The 24,926-nt window shown below is 40.8% G+C and overlaps 1 protein-coding gene across 1 annotated transcript; it reads right to left on the reverse strand.

The window, feature by feature from the left end:
- Window positions 1–6,019: 6,019 nt before the first annotated feature.
- Window positions 6,020–8,371, reverse strand: LOC131237833 (MYB-like transcription factor EOBII). Its single transcript, XM_058235843.1, has 3 exons — window positions 8,205–8,371; window positions 7,962–8,091; window positions 6,020–6,511 (listed from the first exon to the last, which is right to left on the reverse strand). Exons 1-3 carry the CDS (start codon window positions 8,335–8,337, stop codon window positions 6,196–6,198), a joined length of 579 nt encoding a protein of 192 aa, XP_058091826.1. The 5' UTR covers window positions 8,338–8,371; the 3' UTR covers window positions 6,020–6,195.
- Between the last annotated feature and the right edge of the window lie 16,555 nt (window positions 8,372–24,926).

A 24,926-nucleotide genomic window follows, 5' to 3' on the forward strand; every position in this document is an offset into this window, starting at 1 on the left:
CATAGCCAGGGTATCGGATCAGTGTGCGAGACACGGCATCGGAACCACGGCGACGGTGCGGTCGCAATGGTACAAGTCTCGGATTAAGCCGACTTAAATTTACAGGATATGACTTAGGGTCGCGCGCAAACATCGATTATAGGTCGCGAATTGCCAGATTTGACACGAAAGATCGCGGGAGTTGACGGAACAGTACGGACTAGGATACGGGCCTTACAGTTACACTATACACCTATGAAACTCAATGTTTAAAATTGTTCTAATCGATGGATTACTACTTTGAACTTGATTATAAAGTTTACTGTGCGCTTGAGCCTAGGAGAAAGTAATTCCCAACATTCATGAATCTTAGAATTCTATTGACTGGATGGTTTTTCAAAAATCACTCAGTTTTATAAGAATTGTCCCGTAATTTTTAAATTATTTTTCGCATACTTTTTTCGGGATTAGCAAAATGCTAGTTGAGGATTGTGTTGAGGGTCAAATATTGCATATTAGACCCCGGTTATTACCTGATTTTACGAACATGATACTTTTTAACGACCTATTTTAATCATGTTTGTGCTGTAAGGTAAATTTAGAAGCCTGAACTGAAAAAGGGTACTAAAAGCATGAATTTAACACTTAGAAATCACCAAGGAAAAAGATGGACCTTAGAGAACCGAGATCGAAGAATTTACATGCAAAAAATCCGAGAAAGTTAAGTGATTGAAGTTTAAGTGGCTTGAAAATTGTCCCAGATGCAAGATCACAGGGTTCGCACCATCCGTTTGGCCCAAAAATTTATATCTGGCATGAGGACCATAAAGTAACCGTACACGTAAAATTTCAGTCATTGGATCTCTATGGAAGTGGCCCAAAGGACAGAGCAGCCACCAAATCACTGATTTGGAGCCCACCTGATCTTTGGATATGCCTCACTCTTGGTCTTAGACCCTTTAAAATTAGGTGAAGAAACGGATGGGTGGTGTAGATCTTCCAGGAAAACATAAAAAATAGGCCTCACTTGCAGGAGTGTGTGCACGTGTATTGTGCATTGGTGAAACACCGAACGAGTAGAGTCAGTCAGCGTGCGTTGACTCGACTCTTACTCAAATTCAAATCTCGCCCGCGTAAACGGACAGGGACTTATGGATGGATTCAGGTGGGCCACCATGATCATACATTTTCATGTTCCACACCGTTCATTAAATTTAGGAGGTTAAACCGAACGTACCCTGATCTGCGGTTAGATTTCCAAAGATGTTTCATGTACTTGAAGGATCCAAACGGAGGACGGACGGTATAGTAACAATCCTGATGGGCCACATCGAATTTGAGCCATACCACGTCATTTTCTACCAGTTTTTCTAAAGAAATCCAATGGATGGAATGGATTTCCTGGCAGGCTTCGATCATGAGCCCCACCAATCATCAGTGTAAGAAAAAACTGTGCGAACTCTGTTTTGCGAACGAAACTGGTGATCCAGGTGGGCCACTCTGATTGTCCGGAAGGATGATCTGAGCCATCCACTGGGAACGTAGGGCAAAACCGTCTAGGCCCTAATCTTATTTATGTGCTTCCAAGCTATCCTTCGAGTGAAGGACGGATCGCGAACAAGAAGTGCGAACCGCATGCACGCGCTGGCCTCCGATGGGACGAGTTGTAGGCCTCTGTCTTGAAGGTGATAGAAAATCCACACCGTCCATCCTATAGGTATGGAAAATTCGATTAAGATTTGGGAGATTGTTCGCCGTTCAGCAAGAAAAGTGGGGAGTTGGGGGCGCTGTCTTCTTGACTGCGTAACAAGACTTACGCAAAGGAGTTCTTGGCTGCGTAAACAAGACTTACGCACTCCAACCGACTTCCGGATGACCGACCTGCCTTATCTGTATAAAAGGGAGGGAGAAAGAGAGAGCTGGATTCATCTGGTGCACGTGGGCAGAACAGAGAGAGAGAGAGAGAGAGAGAGAGAGAGAGAGAGAGAGAGAGGTGGAAGTACAGGTCGGCCACTCCTCCTTCCTACTTCATCAATTTTTTTCTTCCTTTTGATGTTATTTTTTTTTTTTAGACTTTAGCCCTACCATGTCTATGATGGGCTAAGCCTCTTAGCTAGGGCTAAGAGGTGAAGCTTGTAGCGTGATGGGTTGATTTTTATACTTTGATTCATGTTAGTTGAACTATCTTTAACTCTAGTTTGATTTTAAGGAGTGCTTTCAATTTTTAATGGTCCGTCGTGACTTAAATTACAATGGATCTGCGATAGCTTTGAGTATGTTATATTCATTATTATGATTATGGAGTTAGAAAGCTCTGTTGTTCACCATCGCCCCTTGGACATGATTAGATGATGGAATCCTTCCTAACATTCATACATCTCTCAGATTGGTTGTGGATTGGTTAAATTCTGTTATTTGCTTTGTCTCATGGGCATGGTTTTGTGATGGAATCAAGTCTAATTTACATCCTTCTCATCTCTTGAAAACTAGATAAAAGAAATTTCAGAATTGATTTTTAATGATATATCTTCCAACTGGACGAAGATGGGACCTAAATCCAGTTGTATTTATGAATCAAGCATATATCACCCTAATCTCTACAAGTGGATCCTTGACACCCTGGTTTCCCACCTTTGAATTTTACAAGTTTTAGTTAAAATTATTCACGATTATTCCCTTAATTTTTCTGGTTTAGATTTCATTTTCTTCTAGTCCTAGTTCTAGTTACTTTCAGATAACGTACAAGGTTCCGTCCCTATGGATTCGACCTCGGTCTTATCGAGATTATTACTACATCACAACCCTATACTTGGGGTGTGAACAGTGTGTATAGTGACTTCAACACCACAGACATCCTTAATTAGTTCTATGTGGGGCCCATAGTGATATATGTCTCTAGGGCATTTGCCACAATTGAAGCATGTCAAAAGCTTAAGTGGACCACACCACAAGGTATTGAAACCTTCTTAGTCCCTACCTTGATGTATATTGCCATCCAACCTGTTCATAAAGTCACATAGACATGGATGAAGGGCAAGCAAAGATACGATCTTGATCCAAAACTTATGTGGCCCCTGAGATGTTTTCAATTGCAAGTGTCTCCTCACTGTTTGCTATGGTGTGGTCCACTGAAGCTTCGGATCTGCTTCATTTTTGGGCTCATGCCCTAAAATGAGTTAGTAAAATATATGAATGGCATGGATAAAACACATACATCATAGTGGGGCGCCCCAAATCTCTCCAACACCACCTATCTGGTGGTGACCCAACTCCATGGGACGCTGTTTTATGCACACCGTCTGCCCATTTTACCGGCTCATTTTAAGGTATGCCTCAAAATTGAAGTATATCAAAACTCAAGTGGACCACACCACACGAAACAGTGGGGCTAATGACGTTTACCCACCGTTGAAACCTTCCTAAGGCCCACCGTAATGTTTATTTGCCATGCAACCTATTCATAAGGTCAAATAGACCTTGATAAGGGAAAGCAGAAATATCAGCTTAATCCAAAACTTCTGTGGTCCCAGGAAGTTTTCAATGGAAGGCATTCAATCCCGTTGGTTCTGTGGTGTCGTCCACTTGAACTTTGGATTTACTTCAATTACATGCTCAAGCCCTAAAATAAGCTGGCAAAACTGATGGACAGCTTGGATGAAATACATATATAACAATGGGCCTCACAGAGTCCTGTCACGGATGATATGGTGTTGGTTCACCATGCAATTCCCCTCCATAGATGTTACTGCCAAAAGATATGGTGGTCCACTCAGTAGGCGTGCCATGATATTAGCAATAAGAGGATGGATTAGAATATCTGGCTCAACAGAGTTTATTGAAGTGGCAATCCGTGTCCCACTACTACACCAGAACAAGCTGCATTAATAGATTGTCGAAAAGTAGAAAAGATATCAATCCACCCTTCCTCAATTGTACACGTTTGTCTTTTATTTGTTTTCGACCGTTCATGTGCCTCAACACTTCTCTCCTTAAATGTCACGTGTTTTCTGCCAATCACTTTCATTCCAATGACTTCAGCCTCTGTAGCAAAGGCGTTTCTTTTCCATATATGGCATAGATTTCTCAAATGCAACTTGAACCCTCCATTACCTTCTAGGCCCATTTATGTGCATGTGGGTCCCACTTACCTAAAACACGTGGGACATAATCTTCACATGTATTTGCCAACCCCCACATGCGCCTTGTTGTGCATCAGCTAGCCGCACGTGCGAACTTGGCTTGTGGGTACGTCCAAACCGTTAATCGGGTGGGCCCCATCATCCATCAGGCCACTCAGATCATCAGTTGGGCGGCAAATGTACTGAAAAATTGGATGGTTTAAATAAAGTCAACTGTTCATTCATATTCAGTCTCCACATGTGCGGCCAAGCTGATGATTGACGTGGACAGTTATACAGCCAATCAGAGAAGTGGGCCTCTCCTGATGTACGGTTCGGATGTCCCACATCTATGCCAGGTTGGCACACGGTAGCCACAAGTAAATGCGAAACCAGGCTCAGCATATCTCAACCATCTCAATGCAATTAACACGTTTCTTTCCTGGCCATTGGATAAGGCACGAGGCTTTCCATGTGCTTCCAGTTTCATGGTCCACCACAGAGCCTTTAAAACCTTTGTAGCCAATGATAGATTGCCACATGGAAATGTGATCCGCGTGCAGTTTAAATGCTAGATGTCGATCGTCCGATTCCTAGGAATAAAACGTGCATGCGTAGAGAGATGAGTTGCGTGGGGGCCACTATAAATTACACCTTGCCACCTTATAAACGGTCACAAAAGGCTTCCATGCGAGCACGTGTGTAAGTTACGTCCATGTCATGATCTATTCTGGTGGGCCACACACAGACAAGGATAAGGTGAAAACAAGCTATCTGTCCTCTCCAAAATAAAAACCTTACGTGCTGAATTATCGATGGGCATCGAATGTCCACGAGGCATATATGCATGATTGTACGCATGTAGTCGTGTGTAGGGTGTACATGCATGTTCATGGGCGTATTATTTCCTTTGTTCATACACGTGCCTATATGTGTAGACATGCAATACCTACATATGCATGCAAGTTTGCACGTGTGCATGGGGATGTAGTGTAAATTAGCCATGCCCTGATGATGCATTGATAGGAAAGGTTTACTCGAATTCATCCCTATGTGTCGCAATACAACATGTAGGAACTTGAGATTTTGAATTTGGGTCATTTTTCAATGATCCAAACCGTTTATACGACACATCTCTTACTCTTTTTCTTTGAACTTGGACGGTCATTGTAACCTTAAAATAATCAATAAGTTGAAATATTCAATCTGGGAGTTGTGTTAGCATCATGTTTAACACGTCCAACTTACTATAATATGTTCTTATCATATATATCTAACACATTCAGCTAATTCTCCAATGATTATGAGGGTTACACCACATAAAAAAATAGACAACCACTCAAAAACCTCAGGATCGAGGTAACGACCCCACCTAATGGTTGGATATATATGCCTGATTTATAGGGCCACCGTGCTGGGATGTGTTATTGTTTTTTCATTTGTATTTATTTATTTTTTTAAACTCATTTTCAGCTTGTTTAGATAACTCCTTTCATTTTCCATATATAACCACGGGAAAAAATCTAGCTAAATATGGGGTAAGTGATTTCCGAGCACTGCACGTGCCAAGTTACATGAAAGCAAGATCTGAACCATTCATAGTGCATTGTGCCAACTCATTACATGCAAGTGAGACCCGATCGAACCCTTGTAACATGAGCCCCTGCCATTGTATTGTCAGATGGTTGGGCCTAGACCAAACTGCTCATAACAACAACCTATCGCTATCGGCAGATCTGGATTGCTGGATGATACTCTAATGGTTTAGATCTTACAAACAAGAGCTATGTAAGTCCCCTCATAAACCACTTAGATATTAAGGAGATAGAGAGAGTAGTTCCATGAAATTCATTTCACTTAGGAATAAAAATATTATTTACAAATTATTATTTTTGTTAACCTAACCATAATTACCTGAAAAATAAAACAAATAAAATACCCTCTCATTTATTGTATAAACACACCTTAATTAACTTTCCTTTGTTCCACCACAGGCATTGACCGTAGTCTAAATAGCATTTTAGAAAATGCTAAAAAAAGACATTACATACATGATATCATACGTAAAGCGTAGTTCGATTAAAAAGAACTTAAATTCCTAATCACTATTAAAGAACTGTGTCGACCAGAGATCCTCCATGCTCCAAAAGCTATCATAATTATCATTTGATTCCAACGACAAAGGAGTCGTAAATGGCTCGGGATTGCTGGTGAAGTTCATTGGTGGGGAACATGGTCCTGATCCGTCTTGATCGGTACTGCAACTGTAACTCGTGCTTGCGGTCTGTGCAGGTGTGAAATTTTGGTTTGCGAAAGGCTCCGCCTGCTTGATATGCTTCTGAATCCTTGTTCTCCAATAATTCTTGATCTCGTTGTCGGTCCTGCCTGGTAGATGCCTTGCGATTTTTGACCACCTATATAAAATAAAAATTAATTCATGTGTGCATTGAGTGAACTGTCATACAAATTATTTTGTTTAATATGCTTTTGAATCCTTGTTCTCCAATAATTCTTGATTTCATTATCAGTCCTGCCTGGTAGATGCCTTGCGATTTTCGACCACCTATATAAAATAAAAAATTAACTCATGTGTGCATTAAGTGAACTGTCATACAAATTATTTTGCTTAATATGCTTCTGAATCCTTGTTCTCCAATAATTCTTGATTTCATTATCAGTCCTGCCTTGTAGATGCCTTGCGATTTTCGACCACCTATATAAACCACCTATATAAAATGAAAAATTAACTCATGTGTGCATTGAGTGAACTGTCATACAAATTATTTTGCTTAATATGCTTCTGAATCCTTGTTCTCCAATAATTCTTGATTTCATTATCGGTCCTGCCTGGTATATGCCTTGTGATTTTCGACCACCTATATAAAATGAAAAATTAACTCATGTGTGCAGTGAGTGAACTGTCATACAAATTATTTTGCTTAATATGCTTCTGAATCCTTGTTCTCCAATAATTCTTGATTTCGTTATCGGTCCCGCCTGGTAGATGCCTTGCGATTTTCGACCACCTATATAAACCACCTATATAAAATGAAAAATTAATTCATGTGTGCATTGAGTGCACTGTCATACAAATTATTTTGAAGCCGGTCCAAACGGGTGGAATGAACTGGACAGATCTCTCTTAGTTGTGAGAATTTGGCACGTGTTACACAAATCACCTTTTGAAATCCCACGACGCCGGAGCATTGCTCAAGATGGAGAAGTGCATGCAGGGAAAGAAAGCCAAAAAGCCTAATGCAATTTTTCTAAATGTAGTAACAACGTGCAGAATATCTAACGTGAATAAGTATCTAATGAGTGGGACTGAGTAGGGGTGCTAATTTGGGAAGATTCATGGTTGACGTGTACTAAATCCGGACCATTCATATGATGATCTGCACTATGGATGAGACACACGAGAAAAATCGGACTAGTTTGACAATCCTAGCTGCCAGATTCGAGAAAAAATCACCACTGCCCATTTATGGGACCTATTTGATCTAGCGGTTAAGATCAGTCCTTCGGCCTGATTTTTGGCTCGTGGAAGTCTCATGATGGGCCCCACCAGATAATACGGGTGCATAAATAAGCCAGGTGCAATTAGCTTCATAATTTTCATAGATATTCTAGAGCATGATAAAATTAAAAGAGTAAATGATCAAATGGATAAAAATTCCAATTGAGGAGGTTTTTCATTTTTACTTTTTGGATTACACCATTCTCAGTGAGGCCCATCACATAAACGGTTTGGATCATTGCAAAATGACCACAGATCCAACAGCTATGGTCCCAAGTAAAATAGCAAGATACTATATATATCACAATATTTTTAAAAGATCAGAGCCGTTGAAAAAATGGACTCACCTGTTACCCCACCTAGAATGGAGTTCCATGATCAAGATCTGTTCCTCATGTGTGATGTTTCCCCGCCTTACATCGGGCCTCAGGTAGTTGAGCCATCGGAGCCGGCAGCTCTTCCCAGTGCGCTTCAAGCCTATGAACAAATGTTAATAATGTGAGATGGACGGCCATGATGGTGAAGAGAGGTGGGCCACTGATGAATTAAGTATCATGGACCAGATAGAGGATAAACGGATATATAGTTACCTGCTGATCGGGCCAGCGAGTTCCATACACCTTCCCCATGATTAACGATGTAGTTTATCAGGATGAGGTCTTCCTCCATAGTCCATGGCCCTTTCCTCACCTCTACTTCTTGGCTGTTGCAGGACTTATCCATGGAGAGAGAGAGAGAGAGAGAGAGAGAGAGAGAGGTTGTGAAGAGAAGAAGAAGGAGAGAGAGAGAGAGAGAGAGAGAGAGCAGTTGTGAAGAGAGAGGGTGGAGGCGGTCTGGGCTTTATAGACAAGCGATATGTTCCAGTGCTCTCTCTCATAGCACCATAAGTTATAGTGTTCCTATTTGCATTGGTTCACATGGACAGTCCTATCGATGGATCTGAACCATCTATTAATTCCAGAACACATTTTATTGTCTACCACTGAAAATAAATTCACTATTAGATGATCCAATCCATCTTTGATTTGTCCATATCTTCTATAGCCATTCTTTTTTCCAAGCGATGGATTGGATAACCATAGCAAAAAAGTTATTCTTCATACTCGTAAGTAACATGATGGGACCTAACAAATAGATCTCTCTGTTGATTCGACCAATTTTTATGTAAAACTGTATTGACCGTCCGTATTAAAGGCCATTGATCAAATCGTACCGTTTGTTGGATTAGTATAATTTTTTATTGGTAGCCCTTTAAAAATGTACTTGGATCTATGAACAGTCTGGATCAATGGATTGAATTGTCTAGGTACACCAATGAAACTAAGTGTACGGTAATGTACAGTACTTTAAAGAGCACTACACATTTCTCCAAGAGAAACTCCAAAAGGAATCACCCACATAAATATCCACTACCCCACGTGATCTCTTAATCCAGTTCTAGAAATTTTATATTTGCGGACATGACTCTTCTATAAGGCTTCTGCTAAGTGGGTCATCGCATCATTGGCATTCTTGATCGGATTGGATCGGCCGTTGAATGACAGTAACAGTCCGATTTTTCCTTTGGAATTTTGACCTGTCCATTCATCTAATCTTTCATTTGGATGGTTAGGATTGCATGAACGGTGAGATTTCAAAGAAACTCTCGATCAGTGATCAGCCGCACAATTTCGAGATTCCAGACCACAAGAAAGAGTGGATATATGATGTCCACCGTTGAAACCTTCTTAGGGCCCATAGTGATGTTTCTCTGTAATTAATCCAACCTGTTCATAAGGTCACACGGACATGGATGAAGGGAAAACACAAATATCAGCTTGATCCAAAACTTCTGCAGTCGCTGGAAGTTTTCAACGGTAGGCGTTTAATTCCTACTGTTTCATATGGTGTGGTCCATTGATATTTTAATATCTTCGATGTTGGATTCATGCTATAGAACAAGCGTAGAAAAATGGATGAACGGTGCGGATAAGACACATATATCAAGGTGGGCTCAGTAGAGTTTATTGAAGTGGCAATCCGCGTTCTACCACGACACCCAACCTTTCTACTTTTAGTGAGTTCCTCAGAATAAGCTGCACTAATAGATTATCGAAAAGTTAAAAAGTTAGGTTTGTTTTTCAATCAAGGTGGGTGTAGATACTAATCCATCTTTCCTCATTTGTACGTCGTTTGTCTTCCATTTGTTTCCGACCGTTCATGTGCTTCAATACTTCTCTCCTTAATCTCACGTGCTTTCTGCCAATCCCTTTCATTCCAATGACTTCAGCCTCTGTAGCAAAGGCGTTTCTTTTCCATATATGGCATAGATTTCTCAAATGCAACTTGAACCCTCCATTGTCTTCTAGGCCCATTTATGTGCATGTGGGTCCCACTTACCTAAAACACGTGGGACGTAATCTTCCCATGTATTTGCCAACCCCCCACATGCGCCTTGTTGTGCATCAGCCGCACGTGCGAACTTGGCTCGTGGGTACGTCCAAACCGTTAATCAGGTGGGCCCCATCATCCATCAGGCCACTCAGATCATCAGGTGGGCTGAAAATGTACGGAAACATGGGATGGTTTAAATAAAGTCAACTGTTCATTCATATTCAGTCTCCACATGTGCGGCCAAGCTGATGATTGACGTGGACAGTTATACAGCCAATCAGAGAAGTGGGCCTCTCCTGATGTACGGTTCGGATGTCCCACATCTACGCCAGGTTATCACACAGTAGGCACGTGTAAATGCAAATCTAAGGCTCAGCAGATCTCATCCATATCAATGCAATTAACACGTTTCTATCCTGGCCATTGGATAAGGCATGAGGCTTTTCATGTGCTTCCAGTTTCATGGTATCCTTTAAAACCTTTGTAGCCAATGAGAGATTGCCATGTGGAAATGTGATCCGCGTGCAGTTTAAACGCTAGATGTCGATCGTCCTATTCCTAGGAATAAAACGTGCATGTGTAGAGAGAGTTGCGTGGGGGCCGCTATAAATTACACCTTGCCACCTTGGAAAACGGTCACAAAAGGCTTCCATGCGGGCACGTGTGTAAGTTACGTCCATGTCATGATCTATTCTGGTGGGCCACACACAGACAAGGATAAGATGAAAGCAAGCCATCTGTCCTCTCCAAAATGAAAACCTTACGTGCTGAATTATCGATGAGCATAGAATGTCCACGAGGCATACATGCATGATTGTACGCATGTGATCGTGTGTAGGGTGCACATGCATGTTTATGGGCTTCTTATTTCCTTTGTCCATGCACGTGCCTATATGTGTATAGACATGCAAATAAATACACGTGTGTATGTATATACCTAGGTATGCATGCAAGTTTGTACGTCTGCACGGGGATGTAGTGTAACTTAGCCTTGCCCTGATGATGCAATAATAGGAGAGGTGTAACGTCACATTACTGTTTCACATGTAGACGGACGCTGATGTGAGCGGGGCCTAAGGGCTTGGGCGAGCTACCAGTGATTAGCAGAATATTGTACGTGGGGTTCGCACCTTAAGGATATAACGCATCCTGTGGGCGATTAGTCCTGAGCTTCCACTAAGTAGAAACAAATCCGTGAGGGTTTTTGACTGATGTGGGCGGGACCACGGGAGCACCGGGTCTGGGCGAGCTACTAGTGGATCCAAAGCGGACAATATTGGACCTTAATTGGAACAACGCGTTTTGAGGACAATTTTGAGAACAAAGCCGTGAGCCCTCTGGGCAAAGCGGACAATATTGTGTCCTTGGGTGGAGCGTTTCAAGAGGTTTCTTCGAATTCATCCTTATGTGTTGCAATACAATATGTTGGAACTTGTGTTTTTGAATTTGGGTCATTTTTCAATGATCCAAACCGTTTATATGACAAGTCTCTTCCTCTTTTGCTTTGTGCATGGACGGTCACCATAACCTTAAAATAATCAATAAGTTGAAATATTCAATCTAAGAGTATTTTTTTTAGCATTATGACTAATATGTCCAGCTTACTATGGTATGCCTTTATGATATCTAACACATTCAACTAATTCACCCTTTAATATTTTACGGTCGAATCATTACGAGAGTTGCGCACCACATTAAAAAAATAGACAACCACCCAAAAATCTCAACATCCACGTGACGACCCCACCTAATGGTTGGATATGTCTGATTTATGGGGCGATCGTGTTGGGATGTGTTATTGTTTTTTCATTTGTATTTATTTATTTTTTAAACTCATTTTTAGCTTGTTAAGATAACTCCTTTCATTTTTCATATATAACCGCAGAAAAAGTCTTACTAAATATGGGGTAAGTGATTTCCAAGTGCCGCACGTGCCAAGTTACATGAAAGCAAGATCTGAACCACTCATAGTGCATTGTACTCATTAGATGCAAGTGAGACCCGAACCCTTGTAACATGAGCCCCTGCCATTGTCAGATGATCCTGGATTGTCTGATGGTTGGAGCTAGACCAAACTGCTCATAGCAAGAGCCTACCACTATCGGCAGATCCGGATTGCTAGATGATACTCTAATGGTTTAGATCTTACAAACAAGAGCTATGTTAGTCCCCTCATAAACCACTTAGATACTGCAAAGGAGATAGAGAGAGTAGGTAAAGGAGGGGTTCCTTGAAATTCATTTCACTTAGGAATAAAAATATTATTTACAAGCGACTTTTTTCTATTAACCTAACCATAATTACCTGAAAAATAAAACAAATAAAATACCCTCTCATTTATTGCATAAACACACTTTAATTAACTTTCCTTTGTTCCATCACAGGCATGGACTGTCCTCTAAATAGCATTTTAGAAAATGCTAAAAACAGACATTACATACATGATATCATACTAAAGCGTAGTAGTTCAATTAAAAAGAACTAAAATACCTAATCACTATTAAAGAACTGTGTAGACCAGAGAACCTCCATGCTCCAAAAGCTATTATTATCGTTTGATTCTGTCAACAAAGGAGTCAGAGACGGCACGATCGGGGTTACTGGTGAGGTACATTGGTGGGGAGCATGGTCCTGATCCGTCTTGATCGGTACCGCAACTGTAACTCGTGCTTGCGGTCTGTGCAGGTGTGAAATTTTGGTTTGCAAATGGTTTGGCCGGCAACTTAATATGCTTCTGAATCCTTGTTCTCCATTAATTCTCGACTTCGTCATTGGTCCTGCCTGGTAGATGCCTTGTGATTTTCGACCAGCTATAAAATGAAAAATTAATTAATTCATGTGTACATTGAGTGAAATGTTATACAAATTATTTTGAGGCCGGTCCAAGCGGGACAATTATCCCAGCTTGGTGATTGTTTTGGTGCCAAACTGGTCGATTTTAATCAATGGTAAAAAAAAGAATGTGACCAAGAAAGATAGTTTTGACCTCATTTTTCTAAAAACTATGGTAAAAATTCATGATTTAATACTATTTATTAGGAAAGAAAGTTTTAATGGAATTATAGTAGTAGTAGAAGAAACCTGAAGAAAAATCTAACAGTAACAGCCTCTAAACATGTTCTGAAAATTATAATCATAGAATGCGTGAAAACATGAAAATAAGAAATAATGCAAGAAACATAAGGTGGTTCGTCTCGAGAGTGTGACTCCATCCATAGGCGATAAAATTAAGGAAATCCCTACCACGGAGATTACAAAGTATAAGATTTTTCTCCCTCTCTCTTACTCACTCAAAAGAAGACTTACACACACATCATAGTAGGGCCCATCAATGGACGCGCGCCCCCTTCTCAACTGTTTTCACCTGATTTTTAAGCCCTAGGCATAACATCAGAGTGTATTTCATATATATATATATATATATATATAGAGAGAGAGAGAGAGAGAGAGAGAGAGAGAGAGAGAGAGAGAGAGAGAGAGAGAGAGGTTTTTACTATAAAACACCCGAGCTCTGGTGGGCCACTGTGTTGTTTGTGCGACATCCACTCCATCCATTAGTCGCACCTTCACAAGTTCACTGTCAAAAACCAAAAATTAAGCTGACCCAGAACTCAGGTGGGCCAAACCAAAGGGAAAAATGAAACCACGCTTAAGATCTCTGCGTTCACGTGGCATGTCCCACCTAATTTTTGAACCAGAATGCTTACAGACTCTATTAAACTGGTGAGGCACGCCTGATGAACCAGTTGGATGAAATATTCACACCATGGTAGGCCCCACACTCAATTCCTCTCCAATTTTCCATGTGGTGTGGGCCATATAAGTTGTGAATCAAACTGATTTTCCTCCCCCCTTAATAAAATCAATGGGCTCAACTGATGGACGGATTGGATGTCACATAAACAACATGGTGGCACAACGTGAATTACAAAAGATTCTACTCTGCACATGCGGAGAGAAATCCGCGCACATAAACAAACAATTAAAGGATCTTCGCTCTATGATTGGTCCAACTCATATTTCATCCTCTACTCTTCAAAATCCTGTGAGAACATTAAGGGTATGTTTGGGCGGTGGGATTAGAAGGGATTAGGTGGGATGGGATTCATCTGGTCCTGTGCCAAGTCCACTCCATGTTTGGAAAGAATGGAAAGGCTTAGAATTACATTAAATAGAATTGTATTGGTCCTGTGCCAATCTTACTCAATGTTAGCAAGTTGTTGCAGGTCCCACCATGATGTGTGGGCCATATCAACACCGTCCACCCATTTATTGAGATTATTTTAGAGCATGGCCAAAAAATCAGGTAAATCTAATGCTCAAGTGGACTCAACCATAGAAAGCAACAGGGATTGAATACTTACCGTTGAAAACTTCTTTAGGGCCACATAAGTTTTGGATCTACCTCATTTTTTGGCCCATACCATAAAATGAGGTTACAAAAAAATTGAACAGTTTAGATATAACACATGATATTCCCAATAATTTCAAATGATAGTGGGTATATCCATTCAATGTACCACCGCATTATCAACAAAGCAAGACATTAATCTTATCCTAGGGCAACAAGGAACAATCCCAACCATAGCCATAGGTAATAATTATGTTTTTTGGAATCCCATCCCACCTGGGATTAGAAGGGATTGGGTGGGATGGGATTCATCTGGTCGTGTGCCAATTCCACTCCATGTTTGGAAAGAATGGGAAGGGTTGGTATTACATTAAATGGAATTGCACTGGGCCTCATGCCAATTTCACTCAATGTTTAGCAAGTTATGTAGGTCCCACCATAATGTGTGAGCTATAACTAAACCGTCCGATTTATTGAGATTATTTTAAAGCATGAGCCAAAAAATCAAGTAAATTTAAAGCTCAAGTGGACCCCACCATAGAAATCAGTAGGGATTGAATACTTACCATTGAAAACTTCTTTGGTGCCACATAAGTTTTGAATCTACCTCATTTTTAGGCCCAAGCCATAAAATGAGGTTACAAAACAAATGAACAGTTTAGATGTAACACGTGTGTTATTCTTAGTAATATCAAATGATGGTGGGTATATTCATTCAATATGCCACTGTATTATCAACAAAGCACGGCATTAATTTTATCCCATGGTATTAGGGGACAATCCCTACCCTGGATAATAATTATGATTTTTAAATCCCATCCCACTTAATCCCTTCTAATCCCAGGGCCCAAACAGACCCTAAGAGACAACTGGACTAGACCAGTAACAGGATCTAGGTGTCAGGCCCACCGTCCAAACATGGCGAGCCGTCCTTTTTTTAGACCTTGAAGTGAGTAGGGTCCCACATAATCTGTTGAGAGAGAGAGAGAGAGAGTACCAATCATGAGTATTGAATCTCGTTCTATAGTCAACGGTTGATGACAGCCGCCCTTCTTTACTAGCTAGGCAAATTCAGTTTCAGATCTCCCAATTGATGGGCAATCAGTAATTAAGATCTCTGATTTGTAATTAAATCCTATCTAATAGATAATTAAAATTTCTACAGCTCATCTTATAAATGATATTCTGATGATAGGATGGATATTTTATGAGAGTGTCTATTACAGATTTTTGAGACAGATTGAGTAATTTCTTAGATGGATAATGGACCACCATTATTTTTGGGCAGTAGCATCTACACAGTAAAGTCATTAAAATTCGATCCTAGTCTTCTGTAATTAAGAGCTCTGATTTGTAATTACATCCTACTTTGATAGATAATTAGATTTTGTACGGCTCATCTTTGAAAGATCACGAGGATGGGGAGGCCACCATTAAAAACTTCCAATTTGTGTTTAGGCCCACTGTGTTTTTTATATGCCATCCTATCCGTTGATAAGATTAGTAGCCCCTTGATGAATGGAAACCCCAATATCCGGCCATTGTAAAACTCAGGTGGGCCACCATAGACACTAACATGATTTTTTATTTTTTTTTTGGATCCACAGAGAATATGATGGGGCTCACGTGATGGACGGAGTGGATGTGATCCCAACGTCACGGGTGGACACACACATTTAGTCAATTCCTGGCTGTCTGATTGGTGAGCAGTTAAGGGACAGTATAAATGGAAAGAAATCAACGGTCTGATTTTACCCGAAAAAAGTCCATCAAGAGGAGGATAAGATTATCCAATCAATCTGATTTTGGGATGACGACTTATCTATGGTACAATCTGGACGGTTTAGATTGAGTTAATGTATGCTACGCGTACAATTCATGATTGCCTGCGTATGAACCATCATACTCTGCCAGACTCCCGTATGTGTTCAATCTAGGCCATCCGAATGATAAATCTTATTCTAAATGTCTGAATAATCCTATCCATTCGTCCATTTGATAGGAATCACGTAGAGAGATTAAAGAAAATGTTCGTCATTTAAAATGCTTTGTGCTACTAAAATGGTTAAGACCGTCCGATCAGTGTGATTTTCAAGCTATGATCAATCCACAATGGTACCCGTGGTTTGGAAGGTCTGGATTTATCAAGTGTACATGCCTACGTGTAAATGAGGGTCCATCTTCCAAGTTTTTCCTGTCGCATATGATATTCACCAACCATTCAATGCAGGACATCTGAACCGTTCAATAAGATCATGTAACTTGAAAATCCAGCAGATCTACTTATCAAGTGGGACAATGGCTCAGATCCTCGAATGCACGTTGATTTCAGTGATCCGTCCAACGTGATGGAAATGCGAAGCTTAGCCAGCATACAGGTGTGGTGTGGCCCACATGTGCGTTAGGTCAGATCCTCAAGAAAAATAAAATAAAATATCCGAGTTAGGTCAATGTCTCAAAGAAATATCTGTTTTTCAAAACGAGACTCTCCTTAGTAAGTGTGACAGACACCTAATTCCAACATGAGAGAGATGGGTGATGCACCAGAACCGTGTAGCAACGGACCACATTCAACACGAAATTCCAAAGATTGGATCGCTAGATATTTTTTTAGGTCATGGTCTATCTATCTATGATGAGGCCCACCATATTTTAGGTAGCTTATTAAAATATCTTTGAAAAGGAGGCGGATTGCGTCCTGCCCCCCTTGGACGATAATCCGTCCATGCAGGGCTCTGTGGGGCCCAATGTCATGCATGGGTTCTATCCATGCCGTCCATCAATTTTGAATGGTCATTTAATGGAATGAACAGAAAAATTAGGGAGATACAAGGCTAAAGTGGACCACATAATAGGTATTGAACACTCACCATTAAAAACTTCTTGTAAGACACAGGCGTTTTGTATCAAGCTGATATTAGTGATTTCCCTTCATCCAGATCTATGTGAACTTATGAACAGGTTAGATGACAAATAAATAGGACTGTGGGACCTATGAAGGTTTCAACAGTATGAATCATTGTCACCACTGCTTCCTTTGGTGTGGTCTATTTGAGCCTTGGATCTACCTCGTTTTTGTGTGCATAATCGAAAATAATATTTCAAAATGGATGAACGGCGTGGATAGGTCTCATCATGACATTGGACCCCACAGAGCCCCTGCCTGTACCGACTTCGTCCAGGCTGAGTTACCCAGTTGTATCCGTACTGAGTAAACTCTGTTGGGCCGACTATGAATGTATGCGGTTTATCCATGCCGTCCATCCGTTTTTTAAGATCATTTTAGTTGTTGAGACAAATTTTGAAATATAAACAAATCTTCAGTGAACCACACCACAGGAAAGAGTGGGAATAATGATTTCCACCGTTGAAACCTTCCTACGGTCGAAAGTGATGTTTATTTGTCATACAATATGTTAATAAGATCAAATAGACATGGATTAATGGAAAATAAAAATATGACATTGATCCAAAACTTCTGTAGTCCCCAGGAAATTTTCAACGGTATATCATCAATTCACACTGTTTCCTATGGTGTGGTCCAATTGAGTTTTATATATGCTTCATTTTTAGAATCAAGCACTGAAATTCTATGGTAAAATGGATGGAACAAGTGGATAAAATACATAAATCACGGTGGGCCACTAAGAGTTTTCTCAGTATGGCGCTTATGGTAGGCAGTTTGCTTTCCTAAAAAAGTAGGGGTGTACATCGAGTCGAACGAGTCAAGATGGCCTTAGCTCCAACTCAGCTCGGCCACTGGTTGACCTCAGCTCGAAGTCGGCTCGGTCCTCAAGCCTAACTGGCCAGCTCAGCTCGGTTCGGTTAGCAGCTCGGGCCGAGTTCGAGCCAAGATTGAGCTGAGTTCGCCATTGAGGCATTTCCACAAACACATGAACTGCAACTTCAAAATCTCACTGTTTGTAAAATAGAAACAATGGTTTTATAAATATTTTATCAAACACCTTCTAAGCAACATAAAAACCAAGAAAAACAAAGAGAAAATGGGTATTTGTTTCATGTACATATCTTCCTTGCAACCAGCTACATTTCGTTGAGTCATTTTATCAAATAGTTGATGAGCAAGATTGATGGCAAAGTAATTGAGTCACCGAACTAGTTTGATCTGAGTTCGATTCGATCCGAGTCTAGTCGAGCTGGGGTCTGCTCGAACTCGGCTTGAACTCATTTTCGAGCTCAAAAATCAGCTCGACTCGGCTCGAACTCAGCTTTGAACCGAGTTGAATCGAGTCAAGCGAGCTAACCGAGCTAGCTCGGTTCGTATACACCCCTATAAAAAAGGTACCGGAGTGTAAATTCTATATTACGTAGGTATTGTTTTTGTAAATTCCCTTGTATTTATATAGTTACGCTAAGGTGGGCCATGGTTCGTTGATAGAGACTTTGATCTGATGAGCTCTATCTAGGTAGGCATGCCCAGAACTCTCCCTGCTCAAAATGATCCTAGCCATCCAACCTTTGGCCACTTTTTCATTGAATGTACACGGTCTATGTATCTCTTTTTTATTTAACTGTTTTTGCACCTTATCCATCGTAGGATTAAGATTGTCCCATCAGACAGATCTTTTGGATATGGCCCATCCCAAAGGGTTGCATCAGATCAACGGTCTGGATTAGACATACGGCCAAGATCCCATAGTCTTCCACACGTGGGATTGGCCTTGCATTCTGAAGTCCAACACAACCGATTTTAGTGGGCTTACAATGCTAAGCCCAAATCTGGCCAGTGGGCCACTAGAAGAGGCCCATGTCTGGCTAACATGGGCTTGTGGGCCTTAAAAGCCCATATATCCATCTTGCACGTTGACAGTACTGGAAGCGGATTGCGTGCTGAGTAACTGAGTATGCTTAAGCGTACTGAGTAAACTCTGTGGGGCCCACCATAGATATATGTATAGTATCCAAGCCGTCCATCCGTTTATAAAGATCATTTTAGAGCACGAGACCAAAATTGAAACATATACGAATCTCAAGTAGAAAACACCAGAGGAAACAGATAGAATAATGATGTCCGCCGTTGAAATCTTCCTAGCGCCTAAATTGATTTTTATTTGTCATCCAACCTTTTCACAAGGCCAAACAGACATGGATTAAGGTAAATCACTAATATCAGCTTTATAAAAAACTTTTTTGGCCCCAAGAAGTTTTCAACGGTAGACATTCAATTCACACTGTTTCCTATGATGTGATCCACTTGATATTTGTATATGATTTTTTTATTTTTTATTTTTTTTGTGATGAATTAAAACGATCTGATAAAATGGATGGACGGAGTGGATAAAATAAATAAATCACGGTGGGCTCCACAGACAATTGGCTTCCGACGGTACTGAGTCTTCCCACCAAAGGCAAGAGAGGAGTAATTTGATACTCTAGCAGAGTATGATTGTTGATACGCCAGCTTTGAGAACTTGAGTATGCGTGCACATTGACTAAAATTAAACGATCGAAAGTGCATGCACACACACCTCCTTTTAGGCAGAGAGAGAGAGAGAGAGAGAGAGGCCCAATCGAGTGACTCAATTTGTGTCAACTGAGTCCAAGGCCGAGTCTTGTATATTTTAAATTTGCAGGACAATATGCTCCTGGAAGTAGCTGAGTCAAAGTCAAATCAACTAACCGAGTTTTCGAACTATCGGGGTTTGATTTTCATCTTCATGTCATTGGCATGTAGAACTCAACTAAGCCAACTCTGTTGTATGCGAAGAGGCTTTTAACGGTCTTAAATTTCTAAACAAGTTAAAAGTGAGACAAGGAAGGACTTGGAGATTGAAAAAGTTCACTTGTATTGAATATTCTTCAATTATTATTATTACAATGAAGAATCCTACATGTATATATAAGCTCTTAGGATCGGATTAGCTACTGACACGTTGAGTAGCGAGACCCGCTACTGAAGTGACATCACTAAGTTTTGTAGGCCCCACAATGATGTATGTGTTGCATCCATACCATCCATCCATTTTTAGAGATCATTTTAAGACATGAGCCAAAGAATGATGCAGATAGAAAGCTGGAGTGGACCCCACCATAGAAAACAGTGGGGAGAGTGACGCCCATCGTTGAAGCCTTCCTAAGGTCCACTGTGATGTTTATTTGAGATCCAACTTGTTCATAAGTTAGCAAAGACATTAAAGAAGGAAAAACACTAATATTAGCTTGATCGAGAACTTTTGTGGCCCTTAAAAGTTTTTAATGGTGGGCATCACTCTGTCCATTGTTTTCTTTAGTGGGGTCCACTGGAGCTTTGGATCTAATTCATTCTTTGGTTCATGCCCTAAAATGATCTCTCCAAATGGATGTACAATGTGGATACAAAACATACATCATGCTGGGACCCACAAAATTAGGTGACATTACCTTAGTAGCGAGTCTCGCTGCTCAACCTATAAGTAGCTAATCCGCATCCCTTAGATTTCCTTCTACACAATTCTTTACATTTAATGAGATTTTATCTACTCCAATTATCCATGTCATTTTCTATACGAATTTAAATTATAAAGCTTCTAAATAGCTCTTTTAAAATTTTTAGGTGACTCTCTTAAAGCTTTTACTCTTACACTATTAGTTTACCACACTATAATAATTTTCTATAAAATTTATGTTTATTTCTCAACAAACTCATCGAGTCAGTTTAGCAACTTATTTGACTCAGTACCATACTAATAATTTAAGGAAACTTTTCACAAGCTAAACTTAATCCAGACTTGATAAAACTCAATACAACTTTCAAGGAATGTTTATAACCAAGGTCACTTGTCTAACCAACTGTTTGGCAAGACTTGGTCTCCGAACCATGCTAGAGGTGGCACAAGTAGGGGCGTATACGAACCGAGCTAGCTTGGTTAGCTCGCTCAACTCAAATTCGTAAAAGCTCGACTCGACTTGGTTCGAAGTTGAGTTTGAGCCCAGTTGAGCTAATTTTTTAAGCTTGAAAATGAGTTCGAGCAGGCCCAGCTCAGCTCGACTCGGATTGAATCCAGCTCAAATCGAACTCAGATCGAACCAGTTCGATTGGAGCATCCTTTCTAGGTAGCACATCAACCTACATATCGACGCCCATGTTCTCCACCTCCTCATTATCTACCCCATCTGACTGCTTTGAGTTAACCTTTTCTCCAGCCTTTGATCCTATATTTCCCTTCGCCTTCCTGTGTTTCTTCTCCACTTGTGCATCAACATCCTCACCCAAATCCTCGTTCCCAGTCTTCCCATCATCAGAACCCATTTCTGTCTTCTCTATCTCTGGCTTCAGTTTGACAGGCCCGTGAAAAACCTCATCACGCATAACTTTGAGCTTGAACTGCTCTTCCATCAACTTCAACTGCTCCTTATCACCACCATTGTACAAAATGTCATGGACCGTCTTCTTCTTGTCGAATGAACTGACACACCCAAAAAACCATCTCCTCGACCCAGGCTAGAACACCTTCACCCGCTTACTAACAATCCTGTCACAAGGAAGGTATGTACATGAAACAAATACCTTTTTTCTCGTTGTTTTTTTTTTAAATAAAAATAAAATTTATGTTACTTAAAAGGTGTTTGATAAAATACATGTAAAAATATTGCCTCTATTTGTAAAACAGTGAAATTTTGAAGTTACAGTTTAGGTGTTTGTGGAAATGCCTCAATGGCGAACTCGGCTCGATCTTGGCTCGAACTCGGTCCGAGCTGCTGACCGAACTAAGCCGAGCTAGCTAGTTAGGCTCGAGGACCGAGCCGAGCCGAATTCGAGCTGAGGTCAGCAGGTGTTTGAGCCGAGTGAAGCTGGCGACTCTAAGGCCAGCTCGACTCAATGTACACCCTTGGGCACAAGCCAGCTACCAGCGGCTCATACACCATGAACCAAGGATGTTTATAACTTTAGTTAGCTCATTTATTTAGACATTTTCAACAATTTTAAATTTTCATCACCTCCCTATATACTTTAATTTAGTTTAATTATTTTAATGTTGAGTTGATTTTTTGAGTCAATCTAACTCAACTAAATATGTAACATCTCGGAAAAATCTGTACAAGGACACGAGTACCACCTCAGGCAGAAATCACCCAAAACCATAACCTTTAGAAATTAGGTTAATGTTAGCAAGTGCTAAACTAGAGTGCTTGTGAAATTAGCACTAATCACTTTAAATATGATCTGCAAGACCTAAAACGTGCAGAATCATTGACGCTACATTACCCTGAAATCTAGAATCCATCCCTAAACTCGGTTGCTCACGGGAGCACATCGAAACTCCGTATCAGACCTGGACCGCACGTCGAAAATCCGATAACCGCAAAACTATATAGTTATGACCGCATTACTGGACTTGACAATCTCCTTTGAAATTAAGTCTTAATTGTGTCTAGAAATGCACAACTTGAGCCCGGAGCGAAGTGTGTGAGAAACGTGAAAATATTTAGAAATAAAATTCGAATTTAAGTAATCTGAGTTGTGTCGCTTGCGGGTCAAATATAAGGATTCAGACCGTTAGAATCTGACCCAAATATACCCTCAGATCAGGAGAAATGTCCCACACATGTCGGTGTATTTGTGACCCTGATTGAGTGATCGTGACCGTTGAACTGAAACGGGTCCGCCACGGTCGATCTACAAACCCGATCGAAATGAAAACTCAGCCTGACCTAGATCCATGGTCAGGGAGCGTAAGTCTGACCGCACGTGGAAAAGGGGCCACCAGTAGTGCTTCGTTGGACCGGAACAGTCCACATTTGGATATATCCTAAGTATACTTTGGCCCTGGGGCCATTTCCATCAAACCTGGGCCTACATAAGGACCTTAAACCCCCTCTCTCTCACCCCATACGAATTTGAGAAACCCTAGGGGAGAGAGGAGAGAAAAGAGAAGGGAAAAGAGAGAAAGAGAGAATGAGAGTTGGAGATTCTTCCTGGAATTCGATCCCGCTACCCCACGCACTCAACTGCCATTCCTATATCGCTATACAGGCGATTCTGACTTAGTACTTAGGTAAGAAATCCTAACCCTAACCTGTTTTAGAGTTTCCAACTATTGTAATAGATGAAATAGATGACCTATTCCCTGATATAGGTGATTGTGGTGCTGTAGACAAAGACTTGGCTTTAAAATTGAGTTCATTACGAGTCTACAGGCGAAAGGTGCGGACTATAAATGTTTAGGTTATGGTTTTCAAGGCTTTCAATGTCAGTTAATGGTTTATTACCGATGTGGGTGCTATTTCACATGCCAAATGCGATGTTTGTTTCACGTTTTAGATATATATGAACTATATGGAGTTTAGTGTATACCATGTATTTGTAGAAAAGATCGTATACGTATGAAATTTGAAAGTTTGTTTGCCATGATTAATTGTCGTGTGTTTATACTAGTTGTATGTGTAACAACTCCTTGGCGAAAGGATTTGCCCTAATTCGTGCTATCACCAACATACGTCATGTATGTTGGAATATGTAGTTTAAGTATTTGTAGAAATGTCTGAATGAGCAAGTACTTGGCATCAGGTACTTTACATGAGTGTTGAGATAAGATTCTCAACTACCTTGACTATGTGTATGATTTTCTCCATGCAACTTATATTATACTGCCTGTTTTACTTATGAAATGCGCGTATGTGAATTCCTGTGTATGTTTTATATCATAACATGCTTAAATGGTTGTAAGATTAGAATTATGTATTTATTACTGCTTTGAATATTTCATACGAATACCTGTTATAATTGGATGTGTTTGGGACTATGGTATAGTCCAGGCAATCGATAACAGGCACTGAATAGGTGGCTGAGGTTATTTCGCCACATAGGACGTGATCGACGAATGCGAGCTGTACTTCAGTTGTCGACAGTGGTTAGGCCACATGGAGTTTTTGTGCACTTCATGTCGATCAACTCGATGTGCGCTCGTACCAGTCGAGCTCGTCAAGTAACCCGATTGACCCGATGTATGTTCACCATGTTTGGACGCTACTGCTTGAATTTAAGGTACCAAACTCACCAGTGAAAACCCTTTTAACCTTGGTACCTCGATCCGCTAAAACTTATGAGTCGGACATGGTAGTATGGGACACCATGGTCGAGATGTCAGCCTAAGCTGGGGTGACGAGCTTCCTCGTAGTGACCAGTGAGCAACCGAGACTCGTGAGCCAAATACGGTGGTATGGGATACTGTATTCGAGCTGTCGGCCAACACTGATAAGGTGACGAGCCCTTTGTGGTGACTTCGAGTGTACGCTAAGACTGCGTAGAAGCGCCGAGCCCTTACGTAGCAACAAGAGTACACTAGGCCCACACTGATAAGGTGACGAGCCCTTTGCAGCGACCTAGAACCGCAACATCGTATGAGAATTACTAGGACTGACGACCCTAGATTGGATTATCGTTTGAAAATTGATATAAGGGAGGTACCTTAGCTTCTCAATCCTGCTGTATGAAAGGACTAATAAGAACTTGATAATTACGCTCATGCACTACATTGCATATGCCGTTTGGCGATGTGTAGAGAGCACGAGGAAGTAACTGACATGCGCGACCGTTATATGAAGATCGCTGAGGGAGTGCAGGCGAGGGCATACATCATTTATACAT

This window comes from Magnolia sinica, chromosome 2, assembly GCF_029962835.1.
Source record: "Magnolia sinica isolate HGM2019 chromosome 2, MsV1, whole genome shotgun sequence".
Lineage (NCBI taxonomy): Eukaryota > Viridiplantae > Streptophyta > Magnoliopsida > Magnoliales > Magnoliaceae > Magnolia > Magnolia sinica.

Excerpts from the sequence above, each read along its gene's own strand:
- LOC131237833 (XM_058235843.1), bottom strand. The coding sequence starts at position 8,337 with ATGGATAAGTCCTGCAACAGCCAAGAAGTAGAGGTGAGGAAAGGGCCA. Across the intron at positions 8,092-8,204 it reads CTCGCTGGCCCGATCAGCAG|GCTTGAAGCGCACTGGGAAG; the intron begins GTAACTATATAT and ends ATTTGTTCATAG. Across the intron at positions 6,512-7,961 it reads CATTCTAGGTGGGGTAACAG|GTGGTCAAAAATCGCAAGGC; the intron begins GTGAGTCCATTT and ends TATTTTATATAG.